General features: G+C 53.2%; 1 protein-coding gene across 1 annotated transcript in view; it reads left to right on the top strand.

Annotated features, from left to right (window-relative positions):
- Window positions 1-5,484: 5,484 nt before the first annotated feature.
- The window catches only part of F13A1 (coagulation factor XIII A chain), a 139,846-nt gene continuing 135,029 nt past the window's right edge, over window positions 5,485-10,301 (top strand). The window contains exons 1-2 of the mRNA XM_043449561.1: window positions 5,485-5,637; window positions 7,554-7,701. Coding sequence (XP_043305496.1) covers window positions 7,572-7,701 — 130 coding nt within the window. The 5' untranslated portion in view covers window positions 5,485-5,637; window positions 7,554-7,571. The remainder of the gene's footprint in view (window positions 5,638-7,553; window positions 7,702-10,301) is intronic.

Genomic DNA, 10,301 nt, shown 5'->3' with positions numbered 1-10,301 from the left:
GTTACTCTTGGGTTTCACTTCTGTTGGTCATTATGCTCCTATGCATTACTCTGCTACCATTTTATTTGCTATTTCTTCACAATGCGATGTTATCACTGAATGCTTTTTACCCCAAGAAGCAAGCTGAGTGGGAAGGGTGGACATGAGGTCCCTTATTTTCTTCTGTGGTCATGGAATCTGGGTGCCACCAGAGAGAGAGACGGTACTGAACAAACCAAGGAGGCTTGGCTGTGTGTTTGTGCTGGTGAAGCTGCTTATAGCTTTGTGTGGGCATTCCTCTCCAATCTTGATCTTCAAGTCATCAACATTTCCCAAGAAGATCTCCTCCCTGCAAACTTGAAAGCCTTTATTTGTAAGCTTCCAGTTCTACTTGACATTTCTCATAAAGTCTTTCAAAGTTTAAAAACATCTTGAAGTCTCTTTAAACAAGTCTAGTTAGAACTCTGGAGAGGCTAGGATGCCAACGCAGGGCTGAAACATCTTCTGGGTGGTCCTGCAGTTCTCCTATTACCCCTGGGCACACACATATCACACACCCACACCGACTGGCAAATACCTTATACACACACACATTCGCAAATACCTTATACACACACACACACATGCACATGCTCATACAAGTTGTTCAATGAGTGGGTTTCAATTTTGCAAGATGAAGAAATTCTGTAGATTGGTTGACAACAGTGTGATACGCCTGCCACTACTGAATTGCACACCGAAAAATAATTCAGATGGCAAATTTTATGTTATGAGTTCCTTGCCACAATTAAAAATACCAGTAACAATCAAGACAGAGATATTCACAGCAGTGATATGCATGCGGGTGCATTGGTCCCATCTTTCATTCCTTAGGAGAAAACAGCTTTCCTGCGTTTATCCTCCTGCAACCTGCTGCACCTCAGGAAGGTCAGTTGAGAGTGATGCAGAGCCCTGGCCAGAGAGGACCACACCCAGGAATGCGGACGCAGCAGAAGCTCTGTCATCCGGAGCTGTCACTGGTGTGGATGACATCCCCCCAAGAAGAAGAAGAAAAGAGCTGTCAGAGAAATGGTCCTTTCTCAGAACCTGAGCTCTATCGTGGCAGCGGCTGGGATGGTGCTTTATAGATTCCTTCTCGAGGCTTCAGATGTTGTTGTCAGCATCATGAAAACTCCCCTGAGGCTCCTAGGAAGACAGAAACAGAGGCAGAGGGCCACTCCTTCACCAACTGCTCACGACTGTACTGCAGCATGATTATAAACTTAGGCCCAGCCTCATCTCATACTTTTCCCAACCCGACCTCCTTCTGGAGTGGAAAGGTTCTCCCCCCAACACCTGAGGCTCAAGGGCACTGGAGGAAAATGTCTCGCGTGAGATGGACTTCCATCATTCGCTTTGGTTTGGCTTCTTTGAAGGTTGACTATTATTTACATCCACTCACCTCCCTCTGCCACTACAGCTATAAGAGCCAAAAAAATCCAGATCCCGTTTCAGCTGGAAAAAACCAGCAGGGTCCAGACATGACTGAGATTTTTGTTTGTTTGGGTTGTGAAGCTTTGCATGTAAATCAAATAGAGTTTGCTGGAAAAGTCACTCCCTGCGTGAACAGTCTGCTTCCTGTGTATCACTGAGTAGGAGAGAAGAGGGTTGGTATCATATAAACAAAAATTCAGAATCGAAGAGCCAAATGAAGGGAGCGTGGAAACCCTTCACTCACGCACTTTCTGTTTACTTATAACTCCCAAAGGCTGCAGCGTATTTTCTGCAGAAGCCAGGATCTCTAGGTGATGTGTTCAGGCTTTCTTGCCCTGCCCCTTGAAAAGAGGTTACGTGCGTACATGCCAAGTTGCTTCAGTCTTTTCTGACTCTGTGACCCCATGGACTGTAGCCTGCCAGGCTCCTCTGTCCATGGGATTCTCCATGCAAGAATACTGGAGTGGGTTGCCATGCTTTCCTCCAGGGGACCTTCCCAACCTGGGAATTGAATCCAGGTCTCCTGCATTCAGGAAGAGTCTTTACCATCTGAGCCACCAGGGAAGCCCCAACAAAGTGTATTTTGCAGCTTTTCTCAAGGTTCAGTTCACAGGACACTGGAGCCATGGCCCCTTAGGCTGCAGAGGGTGAGCTGTGCCAGGACTTCTGCCCCAGAGAGGATGCCCATCTCCCCAGAGGTCCCAGCCTGAGCCCTTGAGGCCAGGGCCCATGGAGGGCCACCATTTCCCCAGAGACCTTTGCACTGGAGTTTCCTCCATCTCCAGGTCATCGTCATGGCCCCGCAGCAATGCTGGGAAGGGGAGAGGAGGCCTGGCCGTGCTGTGACCAAAGCACCATTGTTCGATGTGCCAGTCGTGACTGTCTGCCCCGAGGCCACCTTATCTCTGCTTGAACCTGCCTGGGTCCGGATGGAGGAGGCCAAGCAGAAACGGGCCAGCCCAGCAGCACTGATCGCTCTCTTTAGGAAGATGCCCCTATTTGCCTGACCTGGCTGCATCCTGGACCTTGGATTTCAGGAGTCATCCGCTCCCCATTCCTTGACCTACAGGCATGGCTCTCAGGGCCTATAGGGTACAGTCAGACAAGTTTATGCCCAGCCCCTATTCCTTCTGAGAAGCTGGACACTGGTCCTGCCAGGCAGAGGGGGCCATGTGCCCAGCTCCCATACCATTCCCGGGCTCTGGGTCTCTGACGATCTCTATGGTGACAGCATCTCACATATGTGGTCACCAACCATGGCTGGGAGTCAAGCGTGGACTGTGATGCCGCCATGGGGTAAGGACCATTATACCTTTGTACCTGGCTTCCTCTGACCTTTGCTTTTTCCCTTTGCTGATTCTGATTTGTATCTTTTCACTGCGATGAGTCATAACCGTGAGGCTGGCAGTCTGGTGGGTCCACCTTGTGATATCCTGAATCTCGGGTGGTCTTGGGACCCTTCCCACAGCACAGACGTGGTGAGGCCGTCTTTGCAGGCTGTGTTTCCCTGACTCCTCTGTTAACTGATTTCAGTAGACTTTAGCAAATGGGAGACAACGGGGGGAGTGAGGATGAGGAAAAAAGAGACAAGCTAGAGTGGCCCTTCCCTCCCACTGGACCTCAGACAGTGTTTCTGGTGATGGGTGCAGCTTGGGGGTTCCAATTTCTGCCACGTAAACCCAGCCCAGGTACCGTGACGACCCCAGCTCCCCCCTTGCTGTTACTGGCTCAGCTTGCCTTGTTCAGCACCTTTTCTCTTCCTTCACCTGCGTAACCAATCTTCTGTGTAAAATTCCCTCTTTAAAAATACCTCAAGCCATTTTTGTTTTCCTGGCTGAATCCCGCCTGCTAAATTCCTTGAATACATACACTGGGTCACTTTCAAGCCAGGCAAGGGACATTCAGAAGCAAGACACTATGGAAGGAGGGTGTGCTCCATTGCGTCCGACTCTTTGGGACCCCATGGACTGTAGCCCACCAGGCTCCTCTGTCCGTGGGATTTTCCAGGCAAGAAGATGGGAGTGGGGTTCTATTTCCTTCTTCAGGCGATCTTCCTGACCCAGGGATTGGACCCATGTCTCTTATCTCCAACACTGGCAGGTGGGTTCTTTACCACCAAGGCCACTGGGAAGCCCAGACACTCTAGACCTGAATCTCTGCGTCCAGTTGCTCCTGCAGAAGTCACATTTTCTCACCCAGCAGGGGTTCGCCCTGAAGTCAGAAAGCCTTGGGCTGATTCCTAAGCCACGGGACTGTGGGAAAAGGTCTATAACACGGGTTGGTGCCCTCCGACACTCTCCTATTGACACTATTTGTTGGGCACAGGGAAAGCCACCACACCTTTAATGCGTCTGGGTCGGTGGTCTGGTCAAGTCAGAGCGTTAAGCAGCACGCATGCATGTTCACACAACACTCAGTGAGTCTCGGGCCGAAAGCGTCCCTGTGACGGTGGTCATGAGGGTGCTGGGCTTGCCTCAGATGCACAACACAGCCAGGAGTCCCAGGGGGGTCTGGCAACTGTGGAACCTAGCCTGGAGGGTAGAAGGCTGACCACTCTTCCATAGACCCCACGTGGGCAAGGGTATCTAGGAACCAGGACATTCCTGGTCCAGGGTTCTTATTTCATCTTTGACATAAGTGTGAGCTATCACTGGGACATGCCAAGTGCAGATGGCTGGTGGGCACTTAGAGGGCAGTCTGAAGACCATGACTAAAGACCTAGAAGTGGGAGGAGTCAGGATGGAAACTGGAAGCATGAGGGTTGCTGAAATGACCAAAGGACACTGGGTAGCTCAGAGCAAAGTCCTGACAGTGCAGCTCGCAGAGGCAAGGGGCAAAGACCTTCCAGGCAAGAGCGGGCAGCAGAGCTCAATGTCTCCCAAGGTTAAATAAATGGGAATTGAATCCTGCCCTTTGGGTTTAGCACAGGCCCCTGCTGACTTTGAACTACAGTTTCAGTGGAATGAGGCGGGCAGAAGCTTGCAGTGAAGAGGGGAAGAGAAGGGGCAATGGCAGAGCGGTGTGGGTTAAGGAAGGGATTTAAAAACCCTGGAGAGACTTGACGTTGAGGACCATGCCCATGGGAAGCAGCTGCTCGAGGCATGGAGCACAAGGTCCAGGAGAAAGAGCGGAGAAGCCCTACAGCAGGGGCCTGAAGACGGTGAAGGGAACCCAGGCAGAGCAGGCATGGGGGGACACGGCACACCTGGCCATGGGCAAGGGGTGGGCGGGGCAGTAACAGGGAGAGACAGAAAGGACCTGCTTCTGCAGGCGAGCTCCCAGACTCGGTAGCGAAAACTTGATGTGTTCTCATGATGGCATCTTTTCACTTTTATATTAAATTAGATCAAGCAGCAGGGTCAGAAACTGGAAGACAGTAAAGGCGGTTAGAAACAGCCATGACTGAAAATAAGAGTGTCTCAAGATATGAAGACGCGGAGGGAAAATATATGGAAAATTTTAGAGGGGAAATTGTTCTTTTTTCTCCCATCATTTGCAAAGAAACCAAAATAGTTTTCAGGGAAAAAAGAGAAAACACAAAACAAACCAACAAGTGTTATTTTCTCATTTTTGCAGCACTCTTCAAGGTATTTTCTCATCTGCCTTCTGGCTGGCAGCCCCCCTCCCCACCCCCCTGCCCCCTCAGGAAAGCTTGTGGTTGGGGGGGTGGGGGGGGGGCTCCAATGTTCCTTCTGTTTCACACATGCTGCGAGGTCACTGCTGTCTGTGACCAGACCCCTCCTCCTGGCCAGCCACACCAGCCAACCTTGGAATTCTCGAGGACAAAACCGCCCCCTTGAGTGGGGAGACCCTCCCCCCCAACCCTGGGACCTAAGGGCCGGGGGTGGGGTCTGCCCAGCCCTGCCGGGCCCTCCGCTCCCAATGGCCGGGGAGGGGGCGGCAGATTGGAAGTGGGGGAGGTGAGAAGCAGGACTGGGAAGAAGGGGCGCTGGGGAGGGAATGCCAGAGCAGGCAGGACGGCGGGGTAAACAGAAAGTCTCAGACCGCTGCTGGCTCCAGCTGTCAGGCAGTGGGAGGAGAAATCGCTGTGGGACGGGAGGGGGGCGCTCTTAGGAAGTTATTTAAGAACCAACTTTCTTGTCGTCGGTCCTGTGTCCTTTAGAGGAAGTACCCCAGAGACGCCCAGAGCCGGCCCGCGCTGGGGCACCTCGGGAGGGAGCGCAGGTAAGCCGCCCGCAGGCATCCCTCAGCCCTTCAGCCGGGGGTCCCGGGGCCGCCGCCGTCCCGTCCGCCCCCGCCCCGGGTCTCCGGGATGATGCTCGGGTGGCGCTCGGAGAGCAGGGTTAGAGCAGGTTCTTCGCCCCTAACTCTGCATCCACTCAGCCCCGCCGGGTTCTGAGCTGGGGCTTCTCTCAGGTACCGGTCCTGGGAAGCTTTCCTAAAGGCGCTGCTGGCTGAAAACGGCCACTGGGGTCTCCCCCTCAACAGACAGGGGAGCAGACTCTGGAAAGAGGATGCAAAGGGCGGGGAGGCGAGGGGGCCGGGAGGGTGGAGCAGGGCCAGGTAAGAACAGCAACCTGTTGCAACTGTGGTCCATGGCTTAGCTCTCCGTCTCTGGAACCCCCTCCCGGGTCGCAGGCAGAGCCGAACTTGAGCACCGCCCTGCCCCCCGGACCTGGCAAGGAGGCGGGGCCCATGCCCACCTGCTCTCACCCAGCCCGGCCTGCACCGGCCTCTCTCACCTAGCAGGCACCTGGGGGTCCCCAGCCTCCGGTCCTCTCTCCCCAGGAGCTACTGCTCAGCACCCCTCCCCTGGAGCCCGCCCACCCCGCGCCCCCAGCCGCCTTGCAGCCCCCTCGGCCTCTCCCCACCAGAGGACGCCTCGTCGTGCCTGCGTCTATTAATTCTTCTTCTCTCCCCTCTCCCCCACCGCCTAACCCACACGACACTGTAAATAGGACTGCAGGTATTTACGAGGCCCCCGCTCAGACTTGGCACTTCTGAACACTGCTGTCTCCTTCCAAACCCCAGCGCCCTGGGAAGAGGCTTGGGGCTTCCAGCGGCTCAGCCGGCCCCCGGACAGCTTAACCCCCGACCCCAGTCCACCCCTCCCCTCCCACCGTCTCACACCCTTCCCTGGAGCCTCCATAAGGCTGCTCTTCATCTTCAGAGGGTGTGCCTGACTTTTGGAAACAGCCAGAGAACCCGGAGTCCTGACTGGGGAACCCAGGTGATGAAGGAGAAGCCGGAGACAAGGTCTCCCTTCATTTGGCCCCTCGGTCAACAAGTGCCGGCTGGACCCCGGCAGGGAGGTGTGGTGTTTAAACTGGTTGTTTGTCCGCACAGACTCGGAAGGAAGGGGAAGCAGGTGTGGGGCAAGGGCAGTGTTAGCCCCGCAGAGGGAGTCCTCTTTGCAAACGGGCTATTTATAGCACTCTCTAATATCGGAGGAGCCTCCCCATCACCTTCCAGAACCCTCCTCTCCTTAGTCCTGCTTCCTGGGGTCCCGGCTCCAAAGCAGTGACCACCACGTTCTCACACCCTCCTGGCTTCACTGCTGTACATTGTCGGGGCCTAATGGAAGCATCCCTGGACTGGAAACTTCGAGGGCAAGCATCCTTCTGTTTTGTTCTCCAGCACATCCTGAGTGGCCAAACTGCAGCCTGGCACAGAGGGGACTCTGGATAAATACTGGCTGCATTAACTTGCAGGCATGAATGTTTGAAAGAATGTCACTTATTTGGACGGGAGTATATGAGTTTATTCTTCCAGTGAGGACGGCTCAGCAGTCTATAGGAAATGGGCAGACGTACCTGCATAAATGTTTTTTCCAAGAGATACCCTTTGGGGGAATGAGAAAAAGACCCTGCTCTCCAAAATCTTTTATAGCTTTCATTTCTCCAAATAAGCCCTCTTTCTTCTGCTTTCCGTGTGTTTCCACAAACACGAAATCCCCCCCACCTCCAAGATCCCTGGGGCGCTGTTCCCCATCATTAAACCGATCCTTCCTGCCATATCTCAGTGTTTATTTATGCAAAACTCAAAATGAGTTGCTCAAGAGCCGTCACAGACACTTTTGAATCTTTGTCGCAAAAGTAACTGGCTTCCTGTTCCTGTCTTGTCTCCTTTTCTCCCCCAAGAAACCTGTGAGGCTGAGGATGTCGGAGTCCTCCGAGGCCACTTTTGGAGGCAGGAGAGCCGTCCCTCCCAACACCTCCAATGCAGCAGAGAACGACCCCCCCACTGTGGAGCTGCAGGGTCTGGTGCCCCGGGGCTTCAACCCACAAGGTACGGGCACCTCCCTGGCCCCCAGGGTGCTGGGGCAGCACCCTCCCTCTCCACCGAGCTCCCACCAAAGCCGGCCCCCTGCCAGTCTCTGGTTTTAAAGAAGGGCCTCCAAAACCCTCTCTTGAGTGGTAAAAACACCAAAGGTCAGGATTCGTATCCCAGTTCTGCTACTTCATCACTTTGTAATCTCAAGAGCTTCCCTGGTGGCTCAGTGGTAATGAATCTGCCTGTCAATGCAAGGCAGGAGGGTTCGATCCCTGGGCTGGGAAGATCCCCTGGAGAAGGCAACGGCAACCCACTCCAGTATTCTTGCCTGGAGAATCCCATGGACAGAGGAGCCTGGCGGGCTACAGTCCACGGGGTCGCAAAAGAGCCAGACATGATGGAGTGACTAAACCACCAGAACAGCAATGCCAAGGGGGTCACTTCTGCGGAGCAAGGCCGTGAGCCGAGGCCTCTTGCTGCCCTACTGCTCTGTTCCTAAGAATGTTCTCTTGCTGGAAGTTTCCAAAACCCCATGGCTGTTTTGATTGTCTGGCTCCCGCCTCCTTCCTACCCGGGGCCATGCATCCATTGCTGTGTGTCTCGCAGGAGAGAGAGGCTGGGGTCTATGGAAGGGGGATGGGGCCCCGGGCGCAGGCGCGGTGACTGCGTCCCCAGCTGTCCCCTCTGCCCTGTCCGGAGGGACCGTCTCTGGGAGCGGCAGGCCGCGCTGACCCCCTCCCAGTCCTGCATGCTGTCATGGGGCCCAGGCACCAGCAGTGGCTTCAGCCAGCAGACACAGACACCGTCCCCTCGGGCCCTGGCAGGGACAGTCAGACTCACATCCCTGAGCAGAAACATGCAGGGAACATGCAGGGCCCCAAACCCGCTTTTGCTCCTGAAGGGGCTCTGTGTTGGTTTCCCCGGGCAGTGAATACTCCCTCGTAGGGGAGGTGTCCATGATCACCCTGTGGGGTGTGGTTAACCTGCTCGGCCCCAAAGAGACCAGAGGTGGAAAGAGAAGGGCCATGACAATGCTGGTTATGAACAAACCCAGCAAGTCGGAGAACAGCTGGGCGTGATGGCAGGTTTGGTCATGTTAGTATCATGTCCAGATGACGTGATATCCAATTATGAAGATGGAGAGAAACCCCAGGACCACCCCTGGGGCTCCATCCAGACTGGGAGCTTGGGGGCTCACAGAACTGAAGGGCATCTTCGACTGAGTCCAGGGGCTGAGACAAGGTGTTAACTTGGAGTTCTGAGCCCTATCTCCCTTCCAGGTGCTACACACTCCAAAACGCCACCGTTAGAGCCACAGAACTGAGTTTAAAAGGACTTGCTAATCAGCTTATCTAAATCGCCAAGTTATAGGTTGGGAGACTGAGACCAAAGCAAGCACTTGATGTTCACACCTTCACTGCTTAGTCTAGGAACCTTCCTTCCTTCTTTCTTCTTTTTAAATGCAGATAAAATTGGAACACATGCAGATGTTAAATTACCAACCAAGTTATCCTGGTGTAACCAAACAAGTTATCTTGTTTCAGTTTTCTAGCATAATTCCCCTCCTGCAGAGAAGACTCTGGGACCCGGGGCAGGGTGGGGGGGTGGGGTGGGGTGGCAAGGTGCTGGGAGAAGCCGGCTAGGAGAGCAGAAAGTAAAAGGGGTACAGAAGAAGTGGGAGATGCCACAAAGGCAGTGAGGTGTCACAAATTGTCCCCTGGTCCAGGACTCAGAAGACCCAGGTCCTGTCCAACATCTTCTACTTTCTCACTTTTGGGCCATGGGGCACATCATGAAAATGACCAGAACCTCAGTTTCCCCATCAGCAGAATGGAGCAATATCCACTTCACAGTCGTCATGAGGCTCAATGACCAGTGGCTGTAAGAGTCTTGATTAATATGTGCTCACTGATTCAGAAGATGTGGATTATCACACCTCTACAAGGTCTGGAACCCACATGTGGGAATCTTGATCTAAGGGTAATGCGTGCAGCCTGCAACCCTCAGATATCTAAAATGCAACAAAAATGTTGCCAACAAGAAAACTGCCAGAGAACTTGAGCAGGTAGTTCAATTTTTAAAAAATCTAGAAATACTAATTTTTTGGTTGCTTATTTTTGGAGGCAGGGGTGGGGAGTTATTTTGAACTGACTTATTTGGAAAGATCAGTCATTATTTGCTCGGCAGTCAGATGTGTCCACAGCCCGAGTGACATTCTGGGATACTTAGGACAGGCCCTGGTTTGGGGGGTGTGTCTGGTGAACAGTCAGTCTCTTGAGAACTGAATGACTCATCAGTTCTGGAGTCATTGTAACCTTATTATTAATAGCAGGTTTCCGATTTCATAAACATGTATCCATTTAGTAGTTCTCCTACAGATGAGCTAAGTGCTGCCTGCCCTGAGGAAGGACCTGTGAGCCCAGGAGGCATAGAAGTAAGTCCCAGATGAGAACAGAAAAAAAACATACCATCCGATCAGGGAGGGCCATTTCCCAATATCCTTCATATTTCAAAAGTCTGTTTAATTGTACAAAAGTGGGTTTTCTGGGACTAAATATATCAACTTCTCCCCACGTCTCTGCCAAGACGTAGTCCTGTGGGTTTAAGTGCCCGCT

Source organism: Cervus canadensis, chromosome 28 (assembly GCF_019320065.1).
Source record: "Cervus canadensis isolate Bull #8, Minnesota chromosome 28, ASM1932006v1, whole genome shotgun sequence".
NCBI lineage: Eukaryota > Metazoa > Chordata > Mammalia > Artiodactyla > Cervidae > Cervus > Cervus canadensis.
Note: the sequence above shows the minus strand (reverse complement) of the source record. Positions and strands in the feature narration are given on the sequence as shown.